The sequence below is a fragment of the Colossoma macropomum genome, unplaced genomic scaffold, assembly GCF_904425465.1.
Source record: "Colossoma macropomum unplaced genomic scaffold, Colossoma_macropomum, whole genome shotgun sequence".
NCBI classification, from domain to species: domain Eukaryota; kingdom Metazoa; phylum Chordata; class Actinopteri; order Characiformes; family Serrasalmidae; genus Colossoma; species Colossoma macropomum.
Window position 1 is genome coordinate 7,903,700 of NW_023494793.1, and position 21,502 is coordinate 7,925,201.

The 21,502-nt window shown below is 39.2% G+C and overlaps 1 protein-coding gene across 3 annotated transcripts; it reads left to right on the plus strand.

Moving 5' to 3' along the window:
- The first annotated feature begins 8,637 nt into the window (after positions 1-8,637).
- Positions 8,638-20,081, plus strand: porcnl (porcupine O-acyltransferase like). 3 transcript variants are annotated; one of them, XM_036578342.1, is made up of 14 exons: positions 8,638-8,844; positions 9,483-9,508; positions 10,289-10,430; positions 11,172-11,364; positions 11,557-11,600; positions 12,920-13,101; positions 15,203-15,333; positions 15,438-15,563; positions 15,973-16,073; positions 16,331-16,407; positions 16,852-16,915; positions 17,873-17,958; positions 19,168-19,269; positions 19,634-20,081. In XM_036578342.1, the coding sequence occupies exons 3-14, from the start codon at positions 10,295-10,297 to the stop codon at positions 19,730-19,732; spliced, it is 1,341 nt and encodes a 446-aa protein (XP_036434235.1). In that variant the 5' UTR covers positions 8,638-8,844; positions 9,483-9,508; positions 10,289-10,294; the 3' UTR covers positions 19,733-20,081. The 3 variants fall into 3 exon arrangements, with proteins under 3 accessions (XP_036434235.1, XP_036434237.1, XP_036434236.1); XM_036578343.1 differs by lacking the exon at positions 8,638-8,844 and adding an exon at positions 8,851-9,398; XM_036578344.1 differs by lacking the exon at positions 9,483-9,508.
- Positions 20,082-21,502: the final 1,421 nt, after the last annotated feature.

Sequence of the window (21,502 nt, forward strand, 5' to 3'; positions counted from 1 at the left end):
TTTATATCTTATTTATGTTACATGTTACTATGCCATCAATACATTAGTTAACAGTGAACATTCTCATGCTGATTATTAGTAGGTAACACAATACAATAACTGTGAACTAGCATTAATTTCTCATTTGACTGCTAATATAGGAGCTTGTAGTCTAAAGTGAGCAGCTACAGGAAGTAGCATGCTTATTTACCTAGCAATCTTATAAGTGGTCCAAATAAAAAACAAATGAAAAGATTTGCATTTTACATCTGTTCATTACTTACATTATATTTTTATCATAGCTATGTTGCACATTAGCTGGTAGTATGTGTGTTGCATACTTCAAGGTGCAGTGTGTAAGATTTAGGGGATCTATTAGCAGAAATGGAACGAGGTATGCAAAACCATGTTTTCATTAGTGTATAATCACCTGTAAGTATGAATCGTTGTGTTTTCATTAGCTTAGAATGAGGCCTTCATATTTACACAGGGTGTGGGTCCTCTTCCAACAGAGCCCGCCATGTTGCACTGTCATGTTTCTGCAGTAGCAGACAAACCAAACACTGCCCCAGAGAGTTCCTTGCAAGTTAACGCTGAAGCAGCAGCTTGAATTTGGTGAGGCTACAGCACCGGTTTGAAGACATAGAAAGAAGAAGAATCAATGGTTGCTGCTGGTGCTGGCTAACCATTTTGTGTTGTGAGAACTTTGAGAACCCAAATTTTGACAAATGGCGGATCATACTTATTATTTAGCACAAGGAAAAGCAGGGGAGGGTCAATGCTCGTCATCAAAGAAGCAAAAACATGAAGAAAATGAAATATGACCCAGCGACAATGGAAAACCTGACGCCCACCATAAGTTCTACAATATTCTTGGAGAGGGAGGGGTGAAGGAGGGGTATTCAGTTGGTTACAATCTGCAGCCTCACCACTAGGTGCCACTAAATTTTACTCACTGCACCTTTAAAACAGGAAGAAGTCAAAGACATTCTGGTAGCATAGCATCTCATACAGATATAAACATAGTGGGACTTAAATCAATGGCCAGACCACAGTGGTTCTGAGGTCAGCTAAGAAGCGTTCACTGCTTATTGGCTAGTCTGTTTCCACAGTGAGTATCATAAAACCCTTCCTTAACTACAGAAGTCTGGACCGCTGCGTCTTCATGCTAGTTATGGCCATTATCAGATAGATGTGCTGTGTGGTTTCTGGCACTGTATGGCACACTGTTATCAATTACAGAATAACAGTGCAGAAGAAATCTGACTTTAAGACAGCTACTACTGCTGTTTTTAGCTTTACGACATACAGTCGGCATTTGAAGAAATCCACTTTGCATTTTTTCACTGGTCTTGGGTAAGTTAGTCTTCGTTGGTGAATTTGTTTGACTTCGGTGTTTGTGTGTAGCTTCAAAACAATCACCCACAAGTTCAGGATTTGTGGTAGTTATAATGGCAACCGAAAAAAAAAGCACTGTACTGTTTTTTCTCCATTTATTTTTGCCTCCTGGTACAGCGCAGTTCATTCTGAACAATTAACCAGCAAAGTGCAACTGAGATCTATCACAGCTCCTCTGATGAACACTCACATAAGCTCTGAATTTTGTTGACCCTGTGCGACGCTACCAACCCAAACAACAAACCCAAACAACCCTTCGGAACAGGGCGAAGAGATACATGCAGGGCGTTGTAAGGAAAAAAATAGTACCCAAAGAAAACTTTTTAGCTTAGCACTATTTTACCATTATTAGTGTGATTTATAAAAACTTACAAGACATATTTAAGCTCACTGGTCATTTTGGATAGCAGATAAAATGGTGATATTGTGTAGACATAACAATGTCTGGTTACTAGTACTACAGTAGTGAACAATTTCACGCCAAACCACTCTGAATGATTTTATTTACATCTAAACCATTGGATGATTCAGTAATTTTGTAAAATTGATGGAGTTCCACTTTGAAGGAAAAGCTGCTAATGTCTTGGTGCCAGATATCACAGGTCTCCTTCAGAGGTATTGTAGAGTCAGTGCCTCAGTGGGTTGAAGCTGTTATGACGGCACATTGAGGACCAACAGCATATTAGGCAGGTGTTTTCGCTCTTTGGTATATGCATGGTATACAATTTGACTTTTGCTCATATAAATGATGTTGAAGGCTTTAAACATAGGCCTGCATTTCTCAATGTAAGGTTGGGGCTAACTTTTGGCTTCATATTCTAGAAACCCATAGGCAGCTGTTCTCCAGGATGGTGAGATACAGAGATGTAGCCTCAGAAAATTCATTAGCTAATGTAAATGTATTGTGTTGCCAGCAATGAGAATATTTGCCCCACGGAGAACTTCACAGAGCAATTTCAATGATAAGACAACTTTTTTTTTTCAGTCTGAGAGGAAGGCAGAGGGGCGTGAAGGAGAAAATAGCCTGTGGACAAATCTCGAGCAGTCAGGCTCTACCTTTAAGGGGTGAGGATTTATCGGGGCAACTAGCAGTAAATTTAATGAGCCGAACAAATAGTGAATGCAGAAGTGAAAAGGATTGGATCTTGCATTCCATCTGTGCGTTGTATGGGCTGAACCAATTTATGAGAGAAATGAATTGCAAAAGAAAACAAATCCAATACAGACTGACTGGTCTAATTGATTGTGAGGACTGATAAGCGCACATATGCAATATTTGCAAAATCTGAATATGTTGCTGATTAATCAAAAATTGAAACAGCACATGGCCATTTCCCCACTGGCAGATAAACCCTGCATTTTCACGTGTGAAAACAGCTCTCTGTGGTCTACGAATAAATTTGAAAATGCTGAAAAAGGGGGACTAGCATGCACACCCAGAACATATTACTCCCTCAGCGTACAAGACATAACTCAATGCCTGGCCGTAAGGCCTCGAAAATGATTTATGACCCAAGAAGAGGTCAGTAGGGATGGAAGAAGATCTTTAGGAGGTCATAGACTTGTACGACAGAGATAGCGCTGTTTACTGTGTGTTATCCTGCAACACATGGAGAGGCCTGAACTGTGCATATTGACAACAATTCCTCAGTCTGTCAATTAAACCCAGTCCAGTTGGCAGACTGTGTACAACAGACAGACAAGAAATAGCTCAGACATCTCTACTACAGCGTTTGGGGGGAGGGGGAACATCAGGAGAGAATCAAAGAGGAAAAGGGTGAGTGTCCACGAAGGACAAGGAGCGAAGGATGGGGGAGGAGAAGGGAGAATGGGGAGTGCTGAAATGAATGTGTAATTGTGGTACTGTGGCTCGAGGGACAGGTTGCGGTGTAATTCGTTCCTGCATGGAGGAAAGCAGTAGGTGTAGAATGTGATGGGTTCTGTTGTTCAAAACATAGAAATCGCCTATAGAGCCTGTAGCAGTTTTAGATAAACTACTGAAACACCTGAAACCCACCCATATGAAATTGAATTGAATGAATTGGAATATATGCCAGTATGTTGTTGACATATTCCAAACTCTACTCTCCTCACAGATCGTTAATAGGAAGCCAGTGTACTTTGTTGTTTGATGGGATGTGGGTGTGCAGTATGTTGGGCCGTATGTAATATGCGGTGTGCAGTGTATTTTAGACTGATGTGATTTGTGCAGTATGTTTTAGAATGTTGTTTTCTGGTATAGCTTATTTTGCACTCATTTTATTTATTACTCATGTTATTTATTTATGTATTTGTAGGACTAATAAAGGATTATCTTATCTTATCTTATCTTATCTTGTTCATGTATTTTTTTGATTCTTGTTTTATTTTTTGTTTCTGTTTTTCCCCTTATTTTAGTTTGTTACGCATTCAAATTCTATGTAGGTGTTTTTATACTGAAATGAACTGTTATAACAAAATACAAAACGTCTTATATCAGAAATGATAATTTTTTAGGAGAAAAATATAATTGAGGTAGGATAATTATTATTATTATAATTAATAATTAATAATAATAATAATAATAATAATAATAATAATAATTGTCAGTTTTAAAAAACAAAAGCAAAAACAAACAACATGAAAATAATAAACTAAAATGAAATATCTTAAACTCAAAGCAAATAAATAGAAATTGTGTGCAAAAATTTGCAGGAAAGTGTAGAGGGTGTGTTAACTTATTTTCATTCAGAAAATCAGCAAAACATGCTATTTGACTGGAGGTGTTCAAAATTTTGCATACAACTGTAATTGTGAAAGGTACAGTTTCCACACTTTGAGAGGTATAATAACAGAAAGAGGCCTCTCCACTGTTTCTGCAGTTTACGCAGGGCAGTTGCAGAAGGTTAGAATCCCTAATACAAGTCAAATATGCATTAATATGGAGCTGGCATCCTTTGTGGCTATAACAGTCTCCACTCTTACGGGAAGCCTTTCCAAAAGATTTGAGTGTGTCTGTGGGAATTTGTGCCCATTCTGTCAAAAGGTTATTTGTAAGGTCAGGCACTTATGTTGGATGAGAAGGCCTGGCTCACAATTGACGGTCCAATTCATTCCAACGGTGCTCAGTGGGGTTAAGGTCAGGGTTCCACAACACCAAACTCATCAAACCATGTCTTTACGGACCTCGCTTTGCACAGGGCCACACTCATGCTGGAACAGGAAAGGGCTTTCCCCAAATTCTTGCTTCAAAATTTGAAGCATATAACTATACGTAAAATGTCTTTGTATGCTGCAGTATTAACATTAACCTTGTCTGGAACTAAGGGACTGAGCCAAAACCCTGAAAAACAGCCCCAGACTATTATCCCTTCTCCACCAAACTTTACTGTTAGCATTACACATTCTGATAGGTAGACTTCTCCTGGCATCCTTCAAACCCAGATCTCTGTCATCAGTCTGTCAGATAGTGAAGCATGATTTGTCACTCCAGAGGATGCATATCCACTTCTACAGAGTCCAGCGGTGGTGCAGTGTGCTTTACACCACTGCAGCTGATGCTTGGCATTGCACATAGTGATCTTAGGCTTGTGTGCCAGTGCTCAGACATGTAAACTCATTTCATGATGCTCCTGATGACACAGTGATTGTGCTGATATTACTTCCAGAGGCAGTTTGAGACTCTGTAGTTAGTGTTGCAACAGAGAATTTCTTCATGCTACGCGCTTCAGCACTCAGTCTGTCCAGACTGCAAGACTATGTGCTTGATTTTATCCACCTGTTAGCAATGGGTCTGGCAGAAACACCTGAACTCAATAATCAGGAGGGGTGTCCATATAGCTTTGGCCATATAGCATATCTTCTCCTCTCTTGTATCATCACAGCTATAGCATACATGTGTTAGATCTCAAATCAGAAATGACCTTTGCACCCAGACTGATGTGATCAATGCATTTTTTTTCACTCCTTCTGATTTTATTGAACCAGCTGGAGTTGTTGCACCTCATATGTCAGCGAGCCCAAAAACCTCAAGCCACGTCCTCTCTCCAAGGGCATGCACCGCACTGTCCAATTACTGGACAATACAACAGATCTCTGCCATGCATTTGTATGCAGTAAACATGGCTCACCTCGACAACACGCCACCCTCGATTGCAATTAATATTTCACACAATCTGTCGGTGAGTGGCGGCCATTAGTGCTGAGCCAAGCCTCTCCACCGTTTTTTCAAGGCTCTGCAGAGGCTCTGAGCGGAGAAGTGGAGGAGAGAAGCTGGAGCTCTGGGCCTAATTCATCATGTCCCGAAGCCTGTTTCATGTGGGTCACCGTGGGGGAGGGAGCAGGTTTAGCGCTGCTGGGACCGTGCCTCAATTCAAAGCCCCAGGTGTATAAACAGCAAGAGCTGAGAGTAATGATTTAGGCCAGACAATAACTCAGCCCAGGCTTCTCAGCCACTGCCTCTGCAAGGCAACAGTGACACCGTGCTAGCATCTAACGCCACTGCAGCCTCCGCACTGAACACCTCCTGATGACTAACATATGTGTCCCAGCTTGTTAAAGGACCCATATCATGAAAAAACTGAATCATCCTTTCCTCATCCTTTTTCGAAATAAAACAGCCTGATGTAGCAGGTAACATTGTTAAAGGTTTCTAAATGTATATTTCACTCCCCAGGCCATACAGTCCATAAATGGACCCTAATTTATGGACATTGATATCATTTAATCTCTGTCCAGCGCTGGGCCACGAGTCTGCTGTGGTGACTACTAGGCAAAAGCGCAAAATGAATTAGCACAGTTGTCAGCAGATTCATTTTAGACTGCTATGTTAACTTGATTGGGTGTTTAATAAAAAAAGAAATGTGTGAAACCTAGACTGACTGGCAGGAGAGATGAAAATTACCTGGTTCTTTGAGATTTGCAATGTCCCACAAGAAAATAAAATCAAATGAGACTTAAGTCTCCTGCTGCTCAGATATTTCTCCTGAGAAAAAGACCCCAATAATCTCACACCTCCTCTTGAATTTTAGCAGAGATCTCAATAAAGTTACACACAGTGCCAAGATAATAATGCTCATGTTTATCTACAACTGTACTCTCTCATCTCTCCTGCATCTCATGTGTCCTTTTTGTCTAATGCTTTTTCTCCTAAGGAATTTTAGAAGAATCACCATTAAGTCTCCGGAGCAATCAAAGAGCAACATTTAAGCAATACAGTTTTCCTTTGGGGAGTACTTTGAAGGTCTTAATGAAAACTGTAAGGAGCAAAAAGTATGTGTTTCTCGAGTAAGGTACAAATTTTCCAAAATAATACTTAAGTATAGTAACAAAGTATAATAACTCGTGTTTTCCACCCTAGTAGAGCAATAGTTTGGGTGGGGGTGCAGAGACTGTAAGTGTACCATTTTATCCTAAACCACTCTGAAAAACCATCAAAATATCCAGCCATCTCAACAATTTAATTATTAATTTAATTATTTTGAAAAATCTGTGAAATTCCTCTTTAAGCTGTGATTGCAAACACCAGTGCACCATATCCATCATATTTAGCAGCCCACGCTTTCATTAATACTGCACGTTTAGTTCCATAAGGGAATTTCTTATGCTATTAGTCTTGCATAGCTGTATAAACCCAGAATCACCATTTATTCACTGGAAAGTCATATATGCATTCGGGGTTTTTGTTTTTATGTGTTTTTTCCTGAAGGTAATGAAACTTCCAGCGACACAGCAGCCTGTACAGAGTGACTATATATAGACAGATCTTGCAGTGTCATATGAACAATTACCATGGAAACAAGTGTCACAGTATCCCACATTGGTATGCCACTTTCCTCTGCTTCACATTATTCCTCTGGGAGAAGTACAACGCTTTCCACGGCTATCAACAAGCTTTCCACACCAAAAACACCATGCAATTATCAATATGCACTAACACAGTTCTATAAATGACAATAATAATAATCATAATCTTTATTGTTATAGCACTTATCATGCCGGTAGCAGGTCAAAGTATTTTACAGACAGGTGATAAAGATTAACAGTAATACAAGAAATTATGAGTAATTCAAAATCATATAAGAAAATGACACAGATCGAATTAAAAGATAAATATCAACAGATGTAGAGTTTTAATTAAACACCAAGTTTAAGGAGATACGTTTTTAAATGTTTCTTAAAGGTGAACACTGAGCTTGACTGTCTAATAAAAGGTGAAATTGAGTCCCACAGTTTAGAAGCATAATAACTAACACAATCAAGCCTCTTATTAAGCAGCATTTTCTGAGTTTTAGCACCAAAGATCAGTATTTCAGCTTTTTCATGATTAGTTGTAGAACATTTTGCAACATCCACTGAGGAACATCTGACACAGAGCTGGTAAGCCTGTCAACTGGGTCTGGATTGTCAGAAGGCATGGAAATGAATAATTGCATGTCATCAGCATATGAAAATTTGTACTGTTTTCTAATGACATCACCTAGAGGTAACATGTACAAAGAGAAAAGCAAAGGCCCTGAAACTGAACCCTGTGGGACTCCACAGGAAATGCCAAACTTTCTTGATAAATGATTTCCCAGTGAAACCATAAACTGCCTATTATCCAAATATGATTTAAACCATTCTAAAACTGTGCCCGAGTGGTCTGCCAGTATTCAAGGTGGTGAATTTGAATCTTGTGATATCAAACGTTGCACTAAGATCCAATAAGACCAGAACAGAAGGATTTTGTGCGGCAAATATATAAATAGCGTATCAGTGCTGTCGGAACAAAACCTCATATCTCCATTTTTGTTGTTTTTCAGTTTTTGGCATAGTTTGAAAGTGATTGTTGCCCTACCCAACTACCCTATTAACTTTGGCACATCTTGCTGGCCTCGTCTGCCGAGTCATTTCTGTCATTTGAATACTCAGTTCTTTCCACTGTAACAATGATTTGAAGGCAGTTACCGCTGCAGTAAGATATTCTGCTTCTTAGCAGTAACGTTATCTGGCATCTGGCTGCTACATTCACCAGTAACAAAAAAAATTCCCCCCAGAGCAGCTGTAGTTTTTCAAAAGTTCCTCCCACCTTCAACATACATCATCAGAGGGGCTATTCCTAGTTTTCAAACATGAAAATCTCGCTCCAGAGAGCTGCTGCACTGCTGTAGGATGCGAGAAGGAATGATCTACAGACGCGGCGATGGTTACAGTTGTCTTTTTTTCCTTTTTACCGGAGGAAATGCAAACAATTTAACTGAGAGCTAAAGCGGCCCCTACTGACTGCTCGCGGTACTGCAGCCGACGCGCCGCCTGAATCAAGGTTGGTTGAAGTTCGGCATGCTCCATTTCATCTGTTACTTTTCTGTTAGCTCTCCCAGTCAAGCAGATGTTTACAGCTGTAACAGCGGCATGGAGAGGATCTCTGTACGAGCTGGATGATTTATCGGAGTCCTGACTTTTTGTCGTACTTCGTTTCCGGGTCGGACATCCTAGCACAGCAGTGTGGTAAGAGCCTGAAATCAATGCGGTCCCACACACACACACACACACACAGAGAGAGAGAAATCTGCTTTATTTATCTGCGATTTATGCCTTTAATAACACTTACACTCACTTACCGGACTGGAAGAGCGTTAGCGGATATCATAAATGCTCCACTGCTCCATTAGCTTGATAGTGGGTCGCTAACCTTTCCACTGCAGACTGAAAGAAAAGTTTCAGGTAGTAGTGAAGGCATTCCTGTGATTCCTGTGACTGAGCTGGATACAAAGCCAAACCTGACTAGTCCAGCATTTACAGAAACAGCTGCTCATACACAGTTATAGATTAGCCAACTTATTTAAACGCGCCAGAGAAAGAAAGCCTGTTTCCTAAATTCCCTCAGTGATGTGTAGAGAAGATTACATTAGTGGAGGAATTTAAGCACGTAGTAGCACGTTTAAGCCGTTCAGGCTGACGGTGAGAACCAGCGCTTCAGACACAAACCTCAGGATATTTGTGTGACCCAAAATCATCAAACAGAGAAATGTAAAGCTGTATTCTTAACCTGGCGTAATGAGGTATGTCGACGTTTCTTGTCTCTGGTCAGTCATGCCAGAACTCAGAACACACTGAAGGCTAATCTCTTCCACTGTGTCTTATAGGTCCTGTGTGTGGCTAACAGCCAGAGGTGAGTACAGCAGCCTAAAACCTCACTGAAGTAAAAGTACTTGATGAAATAATAGTAGCTACCGAGAACAACTCGAATAGGAGTATGAAATTAAAGGGCCCGTATTATGGAAAAAACAAAATTTCCTTGCTTTTTGTCCTTAAAAAAAGTTTAATGCTGTAAGTAAGCATGGTTAAAGTGTCAAATTCCGCCGTTCCCAGTCCATTATTGGAAATTAATCTGCAAAAACAGCCTATTTTGAATTGATTTTGTGACGTCACTAAAACCAACTCATTTAAATACATCCGTATATTCGCTCTACAGCAGTTTACCTGCAACTACTTCATGCTGAAGTTATAAGGAGTGTTTCAGCCAAGGCTGCTTTTTGAATGAGGGATGACATAGAGCAGCCAATAAGAGAAGGAGCTACTGGCATATATTAGTGTTAAAGACACAGTAACAAAAATTCTAAAACACAGAGAGAATTTGGAAAATGGTCACGTACAAATAAATGCTGGCTGTTTTTTATACATGCACACAAATGTTAGGGGAAAAATCAAAGGAGAGGAAAATGTAGGATGGGGCCCTTTAAATGCAGGAAGGTAATTAGGAACTAAATGTGAATGATTTAAATGACTGAGTAAAAAACATCATATAACCATAAATATGCTTGAGTGTCAGCAAAATTATTAATTGAAAATACTCAGAAAAGTACAGATTCATCCAAATGTTTGTAAAGTACATGTAACAGAATGAATGTAGTGTATTACTTGCCACCTCTGCTAACAACATTCTGTTCAGGTTGCCATGGAGTCCTTTGGGCGGCAAGAGTTTTTGCAGTATTTGGCAGAGGGCTGCATTTTACCCACAGCGCAGCAGGGCCTGGAGCAGGTGTGGCAGCTACTGCTGGTCTGCTTGCTGTGCCGGATCGTCTGCAGACTGGGTGAGATTTTGTCAGCAGGCCTTGTTGCTCGATATGAAAAAAGTGATGCCTAATCCTAAAAATCACTGCTTTATTAGACTGATGAATATTAGGGCTGCAAATTTCTGACCTTACAGCGAAACAATTGTGTCATAAAGGCTCAGATGTCACCAGAATTCAATTCATAGCAGTTATTTTGATTTAGAGTAATTTTTAATAATATGATTAATACACAAATGGCACTGAAGTGGCTATTTACACTGTAGTGTAATATTGATGCATCTTAGCTTACAGTACATACAGTTATATGCAAAAGTGTGGGAGCCCCTGGTCAAATGACGTCGTTTGTTGATGTTCTAAGTTAACACATCCTCTAGCGAGAACACACTTCTTCATATTTAAATGCACAATTACTATTTATTTGCTGAATGTAAAGTATTGGAAAAGGAAAAAATAAATTGTGGCCTGTGGAAAAGTTTCCCCCCCGATATTTTAAACTCAGCCAATAAATAGCGACTGTGTACTAACTTTTGCAGAAAATATGGCCACATGCCATATTTTAAGTTTGTTCTATGTAGAAGATGTGTTAACCTTTTAACTTAGAAAGTCAACAAAACATGTAATTTGACCAGGAGTGTTCAACCTATGCATATAACTGTATGTAGTGTTGTGATGACAACAGCCTAATGGTCTCTAATTATTTCATATGTGTCTGTGCTCATACTGCTAAGGTAAACTAACTGTATTTCTTCTAACTGCCAGGTATTCCAGTTCATGTGAAGCAGCTGAGTTCATTAACAGGAGGCCTGTATGTGCTGTATGTGTTCTTTGAGCTGCACATGGTATGGGTGATCATACTCAGCCTCCTCTGCTTCCTCATCCTCTTCCTCTGCCGAAAGTCCAGCAGCCGAGGGGTTTTTCTTTCGCTCGCTATCCTCATCTACATGCTCCTGGGGTGAGAACCTGATAGACAATAGATCTGTTCTCTCAATTCTGACTCGAAAAGAGCTTTGTGCTTTATTTAGAAAGCTGTGAAAGGATGACATTTCCTTTGTGAATTCATGATGATTTATCACAAAGCACTAAAATGTTCCACTGCTTATCATGAGTTTTGTTGAATGATGGGCAACTTTTTTGTTCTTCATAGCGAGCTGCACATAATAGATCCAGAGACTTGGCATAAGATGAGGGGTAAGTAATACTTGCATGGGTAGATAGTCAGATACACTACATGGCCAAAAGTATGTGGTCCAGATTCATGTATCATGTCCAGATTCATGAGCATTAGAGTTGGTCCTCACTGTGCTGCTGTAACAGCCTCTACTTTTCTTGGAAGGCTTTCCACTAGATTTTAAATGTGGCTGCAGAATTTCTCTTCTGTTTAGCCACAAGAGCATTACTGATGTTGAGCGACATTTGAGTTCATCTCAGGTGTTGGGGTTGAGCTCAGGGCTCTGTGCTGGCAGGTTGAGTTCCTCCACACCAAAGTCAGCAACTTATTTCTTTATAGACTTTGCTTTGTGCATGGAGTCATAGTCATGTTGCCAGTTGGATGTTGGAAGCACATAATTGTCTAGAATATGATTGTATGCTGTAGTGTTGAGATCTCTGTTTACTGGAACTAAGGGCTCCATCCCAAACCATGAAAAGTACCTCCATTAGTTCTCCTCCACTTAACTTGACAGTTGGCACTGTGCATTCGGGCGGGTAAGATTCTCCTCATCCACCGAACCAAGATTCGTGTGACTGCTAGATGTTGAAGCGTGATTCTTCACTGCAGAAAGTGTTTCTACTGCTCCAGAGTTCAATGGTGGTGAGCTTTACACCATTTTAGCAGACACTTAACATTACAGTTGCTGTGTACAATGTGTACATTTGCTCTCTCATAGAAACCCATTCCATGAAGCTCCTGACAAAAAGTTTGCATTCCAACTTTGCTTCCAGAGACTGCAGTTGCTTCCTAAGTGTTGGACTTGATGTTTGCACTTTTCAGTAACAGAACTTACAGTTGACTGGGGCAGCTCTAGCAGGGGAGAAATCTGAAGAACTGACTTGTTAACGTGGCATACTATGAGGGGGGGCACTTTCAATGTCACTGAGCTCTTCAGTGCCACCCATTCTACTGTCAGTGTTTGTATGTGGAGATTGCAAAGCCATTAATTAGAAAGCGTGTTCACATACTTTTGGCCATGTAGTATGGATGGATGGTCCCTGAGGAGAGTATGGGTGTTATGTTACCAGAAAAAGAGATGATGTACGCCTAATTAATAGATGTAATTGCATCATACTACACATATTAGTCTGTTTACAAAAGCATAAAGAGCAACAACACAATGTGTTTGACAAGATTGTGCAGATAAATTTGCTCACACTTGCCCAGCCACAAAAAAAATGTCCTAATAAACTCTACTTTTCATTAAATGTTCTCTTTTTTCCCCAGTATGAATAAACTAGTGTTCTGTAATACCATTTTGTTATTTAGACATTAGCCCTCTATGTTGTGTGTCCAGGCTCGCAGATGGTGGTGGCCATGAAGGCCATCTCTCTGGCCTTTGACCTCGACCGAGGGGCTGTGTCCTCCTTTCCTACGATGCTGGAGTTTCTGAGCTACGTCTGCTTTGTGGGAACGGTCATCTTTGGCCCATGGATTAGCTTCACTAACTACAGAGATGCTTTGGATGGCCGCAAAATGGTAAGTTCGAATTAATTCACGAAAGTGTTCTATTTTAAAAAAATTATTTAATTACTATAGATGTACAATACTGTGCAAAAATCAGAGACCACCATTTTGTACAAGATTCTAGACCAGTAAGTTACTCAGTGTGAAGGGGAAAAAAGGCAGGAAACACTAAATATTTAATTAATCCACCCTTTACTTTTGTGCACTCCACTGCCACTTTAACTCTTCTATCCTTCCAATCTGAAAACCAACCAGTTTCGCCTCATATTAACCTGTGTTTCACTTCCGGATCGTATCTGGATAAAATTCGGCCAGATTCCATTTACATTTTTCACTAAAACGCCCATCGAGCTTGACCAGATAAGGGCTGATTGTTTCTGTTTTACTTTTGTTCGCCTTTTTCTCCTTTACAAAATGAGTGGAAAAGCTTAGCTTGGACACTTTCATCGGCCCACAGTGCAAAAAGGCTCCTGGTGTGAGGATGACTCCAGCCTTTATGTATCCTCCATCTTTCATTTCCTTGTTTATTCTCTCACCTGCTAGTCAGCACTCACGTAATTTTATAGTGATAACAAAAACGTACGTTGTGTTAAATGTGGTCAAGATCCATCTCTGACCACCTCTGACTGTGGTTTGAGTGGTCCAATCCTAATCTGCTCACAATGCATTACAATGTTTACACCTGGCTTTTCATGTGTTTAAGTGAAATCCAAACGTGATCTGATCACCAAAATTACATGTTAATGCAAATTGTAAACAGGGCCTAAGAAGGAAGCCCCAAACTGGGAACCCTTATGTACTCCAGGCTGATGAAAGCGTCCAGGCCAAGCTTGTCCACTTGTGTAACACCGAAAAGAGTAAACGAAAGTAAAACGAAAACAACATGTGTGTTGACATGCTTTTTACATGGGTAAAATGGGATCTCATCTGGTCACTGGGGATGCATTTTAGTAAAAATAGAATCCAGCCAAAGTATATCCAGATACGAGCCGGACATGAAACACAAGGTATATACACCAATGCAAGGAGTAAACAGGCTTTAACATTCACACAAGCAACTACCATACTTTAGTTGCCTTGCAAATTTGTCTCTCATGTTTCATCTAAAATAGCTAAAGGAGATATTTATGAGGAGATAAGATATAAAATAATAAACTAGCATAAGGAAGGGGAAAGTCAAAGAAAAGTAGGTGGAAGAAACTGGTTAAAAAATGAGGGAAAACGAGACTCCTGACAACGGTTCAAGATCTGGTAGACCACCAAAACTGTCCCCATCACTAAATCTTTGACAGACAGGAGAAAATGAAGCTTTACTCTTTAGATCTGGGGAGCAGTCATGGGCTGGAGGTTACCAGCCTTGTGACTGGAAGGTCACCGGGTCGATTCCCTAAGCTGCCGGTACATGACTGAAGTGCCCTTGAGCAAGGCACCTAACCCGCAACACCTAACATCCTTACACTGTGAGAAGACAACTCAATGGATCTGAAGGGATACATTTGTAATTGGGATTACTTTAATCATGAAAAACAGAAAATGCAACCAACTTCTAAGACTGAACTGTAGAGGTTTGGAAAAAATCCCTGCAGATTTCTTTGAAAAACTGAAAGAAACCTAAAACGAATGGAAGCTGTAATAAAGGCTAAGTGTGGGCACACTAAATACTGAAATTTTTGATATCATATTTAGTTAGTGAGGCTTTTGTATAATTTTCTGTTAAATATGATTGTTCTTTCCTGAAGCTGCAAAATGAATAACCTGCACTTAATGGCCAGAGTTAGAGACCACTTTGATTGTTACTCTTAATTATTCAGTGCTGAAGTGTCAAATTTCACCATAATTCAATCTGATTAATTTGGCACAATTTAGATTATTTTGAAAATATACTGAGTGTAAGAATGTGACTGGAGACATTTACATGGGTTTATATAGACCATTTATGATATTAATAAATAAATGTGTACATACCTTATTAAAATGGTTATAATTGAATATAATCAAATACAGAATTCCAAGGTTGATTTTCATTATATTGCATTTTTGCAGCCCTGTAAACATTGTAAAAAGTGAATCCACTTTATGAGCAGATTATGAGCAATCCACTTTTTCACTGCAGAGTGTTGCTTGGTTTGGCAAGGTTGCCTTGAGTTTTGTGAAGAGTCAGGTTTGCCTGGTCATTTCCACCTGCATCGCTCCTTATCTCTTCCCTTACTTCATTCCCATCTATGGAGATGGGCTTCCTCGCAGGTCAGATCACATATTTCTGTGAAAGTATACGGCAATGCCAGAAGAAAAGGTCAATGTTTAATATGTATTTTTAAAAAATTGTGTCATCTGCTGTTTATTTTCAGGTGGCTTCATGCATATGAGACCGCAGTGTCTTTTCACTTCAGTAACTACTTTGTTAGCTATCTGAGCGAAACAACCATTGTTATGGCTGGGGCTGGATTTTCTGAGCACAAAGACCACCTCAAATGGTCAGTGAAAATAATTTCTCTCTCTCGCCTTTCTCCCACAAACACACCTCTACGGAATACGGCTAATTACCTCAGTAATTAGCTGCATTTAATACATTCCATTAAGCAGTACACCCGCTGTATCGTAAACAACACACTGCAGCAAATGCTGTAACAGAAGATTTTTCTCTTGTGTTCTGTGCATAGCTTTACAAATAACAGGCATTCTATATTTGCTTGGCCATGTGTTGAGCTGGCTGGTATTTGTTAATTACAGTTAATGTTAACAAGTGCAGTATGAGTCTGTATTATATTTTCAGCACACTGGGGCAGCCCTACAGTAAGCTATTGTTCTGTGATCTAATAATTAGATATATAGATGCATGTATGTTACAGAAAAATTCCATCCTGTTATTTTACCTGTTTGTAGGGATATAACAGTTGCAAAGCCGCTCAATATTGAATTGCCCAGATCAATGGTGGAGGTGGTCACCTCTTGGAACCTGCCAATGTCTCGCTGGCTGAACAAATGTAAGTGTTTGAAGTCAGTGTGAATTGGAAATCATACTGTATTTTCCTTCTGTACAATGACGTTTATTTAATTTCAGGTTGACTTTAAATACATGCTCTTACTTTTGATATATTACTGTCTACAAAAAGCTGCATCCTCTGGTTAATTTACATGTTCGGCAGAGCAATAGTCCTCAGCTGTGGACTCAACTGTGGACACATACTAAGCTTTGGAAACAGAATTTTCATGTCAGTACACTTCATGTCAATTTGCACAGATGTCTTCAAGAGTGCTCTCAAACTTGGTACATTTCCTGCAATCTTGGTGACCTACACAGCCAGCGCTCTGCTTCATGTGAGTATGGGTTCAGTGATCACTTTGTTAATTTGCATTGTTGTCATATATATAAACACAGCTATCTAAAACAATGTATGCTTTGCATCATTTTGTGTTATTCGATTTAGTACACATCCTGTTTCATGGCACCCTGGATGTTATAGAAGTCTTGACAGGTAAAAGGGAAAGCAGTTGCAAGATGTGGCCTTGTGGTGTGTAGCTAGTTGCTTCAAGGCTGTTTTCTTTTAAAGGAGGAACCAACATGATAGTGAAAGAGAAGAATCCTGAGTCGTGACTTCTGTTGCCTGAGTAGTTTCTGCTAGACATCATAGCTGTGCATCTAGAGACACCTAGTGGTGAATGTTGTGATTTGGAAACTTCGGAAATACAGCAGTTCTCTAAACATGTCTAGATCTGTGAGAAATCAGACCTCAAACATAAACCCACTCTACTGCTCTGCAGGGTCTCAGCTTCCACCTGGGAGCAGTGCTGTTGTCTCTGGGATTCGTCACATACGTGGAGCATGGTAAAACACCCCCAACATACAGTATAGCAATGAAATAGCCCATAATAATTTACCTGATGATTAAAATAAGCCCAAATACACGGTTATGTATTGTCAGTAGAGCCAATTAGCAAATTCCTCATGCATAGATATGCCAGCCAACTCGCATCATGATACGTGATACGAACAAAATCATGTGAGAGTACATTTTAGCACAGTGAACATTCACAGCTGTTGTCAAATTACATTTTGTTTATTTTCTGAGTGAAAATAAGTCAACACATCCTCTACAGGAAACACACTTAAATATGACATTTTTTAGCAGATTTTAAAACATAAAATAAAAATATGCCAAACCACATTTTGTGTTCTAACTTATTTCCAATATGTTAAATAAACAGTAATTGTTCATTAAAATGTGCAGAAGTGTGTTCTCTGTATTGGATATGTTGCTTTTCTAGGTAAAAACAACAAAACGTAATTTGTCTAGGGGCCCCAAATTGTTGCATATAACTCCACGTGACATTTACCTCTTGTAAAATGATATGAATGTCACTGAATGAAATCATAGATGATGTAATGTTACTCCAAAAATATTTGGTTATTGAAATATAGTAAGATGAGAACCTACAGCATAGCTGAACATTCATCACACTGTCTTTAAAACAAACACAAAATGGAATACTTTATGTTGGTTGTTTTTAGGAGCATAAGATCATGTTTTTTCTTGAATAAAACTCTTCGCCTGTATGCTAATGAGGGTGTTTGTAGTCTGAGTAAAAATTTGCTTGTGCAAGTTGATTTGTCTGTAAGCAGAATGTTAGTAAAGCATTAACCTTATTTAATTAGATGAGTATTGGAAGCATTAAGTTGTTTACCATGTTGTAGTACTGAAATGATAAAAATTTAACATTTATTATGTTGTGCAACACTACTGCTAATAAATTAGCCTGACTGCTTTGTGTGTCCCTCCTCCAGTTCTTAGAAAAAGACTGGCCACCATCTTCAATGCCTGCATCCTATCTAAACACTGTCCAAGTGACTGCCAGCATCAGAACAAAAAGGTAGGCCTGTGTTTTGATAGCCTTAAGCCAGAACATGATTAATTTGTGTGATTTATTTAGACGACAGTAGATTAATTCAAGCGTGGATAACTGATGATATCTTGCACACCAAACGTGATCTTTCAGACGGAGAAATTCAGCATAATTTTATTCTCTCTCCGGAAATTTTCACCGACAACATGAACTCACTCAACCAATCAGTGTTGGCATGTCGACAGCCCAAATGATGGAACGGCTGTGTCCCAGCAACTAGAAACTTTTGACAGAAGTCTTTGTCATGTGTAGTGCTAGCATCTCCAAAAGCATCTCATATGTGGCTCAAACAGTGTTACAGACATCTGAGTGATATGTGGCTAAATTAGAAGTGGAAGCACTCTTGAATGAAGTAATGACGCTCTCCACACTACCTTTACTTTTCCAAAATAAAAGTAGTCTTCCCAACATCACCGTTAGCCTGTTTTGTAGGGAGCAAAAGATGTGTTTTTGCACTTGGAGACATTCTGCCATTTGCTCATTTTTTATTTTTTTTTTTTGCTGTGCAAATAACATGAACAAATTTTAAAAAGATGACGTTGTGTCTGGTGTGTAGTTTTTTTAATGGGAGAAAAGCAGAAAAGAGGATTTTAAGTTCCACTACCTACACCGATCAGGCGTAACATCATGATCACCTCCTTGTTTCTATGCTCATTGTCCATTTTATCAGCTCCACTTACTATATAGGTGCACTTTGTAGTTCTACAATTACAGACTGTAGTCCATCTGTTTCTCTGCATACTTTGTTAGCCCCCTTTTACCCAGTGCTGCTGGAGTCTGATCCACTTGTACCAACACAACACACACTAACACACCACCACCACGTCAGTGTTACTGCAGTGCTGAGAATGATCCACCACCCAAATAGTACCTGCTCTGTGAGGGTCCATGGGGGTCCTGACCACTGAAGAACAGGTTAAAAAGGGGCTAACAAAGTATGCAGAGAAACAGATGGACTACAGTCTGTAATTGTACAACTACAAAGTGCACCTATATAGTAAGTGGAGCTGATAAAATGGACAATGAGCATAGAAACAAGCAGGGGGTCATAATGTTATGCCTAATCGGTGTATATGAGAAGGTGTCTGCTGGACTCAGATTACCTCTGATCTGTGCCCTGTGGACTATTTCAAGTGAAAATGATCAGTGATTGCATGTCTTTTCGTCCTTTCACAGGCTGTGTGGGTGTACGGGACGAACCTGTTCTTCAGCGCATTGTCCATTTTTCACCTGATATATCTGGGCTCTCTCTTTGACCTGGATGCTGAGGATGAGAAGGTTCTATCTTATTGTTCTTCCTAACTCTGCCATTTGAAATGAGAAAGCATTACACTCCTGGATTACCACTGCCCTGCACATTTTACAGTTTACCTGCTCCCAACACATCCTACTAATGAACTAATGAACAAGCCCTTAACGAGGCAACACTACAGCACGCAGGGCAGTAGTAGTTCAGAACCAGGATTGAGAACCACTGCAGTGTGCAATCCAGCACTGCTTATTGAAATTGAATCTGAACATACTGGCCTACTCTTTCAGTCTTAATAATCAAACAGCTAGCCAGCCTGCTAGCCATTGATACATATTGTGTAAATAAGTTATTCTCTTTGGTCTGAAAGACTTCTCTTCTTTTGTCTTCCAGGGTTACATGGCTAGTTACACCATTCAGAAATGGTCAGAACTGAACTGGGCCAGCCATTGGGTGATGTTAGGGAGCTGGGTCTTCTACTGGCTCATTTAAAGATGAGTGTGAAAACGTGGATCAAGACGATGACACTTTTCGCTCCTAGGACACAAATCCTGGCAGATTTTAAGCAGAACTACAGTGGACTGCTTTTTTCAGTGATCCTGAGTTGCAGAGATCCCTTGAGCCACATCATTCCTGCTTTCATGCTTTATATTGACATTGTCATACAGATTCTTGATATTTACTCTTCCACCACATACTGTATACTGTAGATCTGAGACATCTAGATGAAATAGGTGAAAATGCCTTACTTGTTTTTGTTACAACTTTTTATATGTTACCAAGATAGCTTACGTTTCTGTAAAGTTATTTATTGTTTTCTAATAAAACCTGTTAGACAGTTCTTGTGTGTTTGGTTCTAGATGTGGCACCTCTTCATATAGACATATAAAAACAATATTTTCAAAAACATTTGCTTAAAGGCTACATATAAACAGAGATGGTTAGAGTGGCCTAAGCATATGCTAAAGTAAAAGTATTGTTAGATCTGTGAAATTATGACTCAAGTTAAAGAACCTTTCCAAAAACAACTTGAGGAGAAGTACAAGAGTAGCTGGTCAGAAACTACTTAAGTACTGGGTTCCCTAAAGAAGTGCAGTGGAACTTCTATAGGGAAAATCTACATGAAGAAATCACAATTTTTGTCCTGTCACTTTTCAGCTTTTTTAATAAATTGTATCGATAACATATTTTTTTCTTAATCTGTAATCATAAAGATGCCAAACTCAAGAGAATGTGTTGATTTCAGGGTGTTTTGTTAAAACATGTACATTCCCATCTAAATGCATTTTCCAAAAGTGAACAACTTTAGTGAGTTAGGCTCAGCTGTGCAACACCTGGTACAACCAGCTTAAGTTATATATCACTGAAAAGCTAATTTCCTATAGAATTTAGCTATCCAAATATGGGTATTTCTTCTATACTACAGCACAAACCGTATATTTTGTGGGAAAATCATTTTTATAGAGTCTGTCACTAAATAAACATTCTATTATAAATAATATTCTATTCAGCTCATCACCACACAAAGGGTTGTTTTTTGGCTTTTTTTAATAATTCATTTTCATGTGCATATTTAACTACATGATATCTCATTTTGCATATATACTGATTCATTTTTTGGAACACAAAATACAAAAAGTACTTGTGAAAATATAATAGATCACTTGGCAAACATTAATTGTGATATGTACTGTTTTAAAAAAAATTACATTGTTCACCTGTAGGGTTTTGAGTTAAGAAAGTATTAAAGGGGAATTGCATTGATTTTTCAAAATGTCTGCAGAATTCACTGGGTGAAATGTAACAAAGCCATTCAGAGTAGTTTGATGTGAAATAGTTCGATTGTAGAGAAACTTGTCAACTCTTTTCTTTACAGTGGTGGTGATAGGAACCAGGAGTCCTGGTTTCTACAACACAAATATAGCCATTCTGTTTGTTATCCAAAACCACCAGTGAACCTACACGGCATCTGAGTTTTTATATGTAAAGTCGATGATGGTAAAATAGTGGTAAATCTGAAAAAAGAGCTTCCTTTGGGAACTATTTTGCCTAAGGACACCCTTCATGTATCCCTCCACCTTGAACTGATTAAAGTAAATTGATTGAAGTACGTTTTAGACCTTAACTTTATCACAAAACTACCGTAAAACAATGTCTCAGGAATCAGGCTGAGTAAACACTTCGTGTAATACTTTTCTGTGCGGGAGCTTTTAAAGGTGAACGTCCGGTTCCTGTCGCTAACACTGTGAACAATTCTGACTC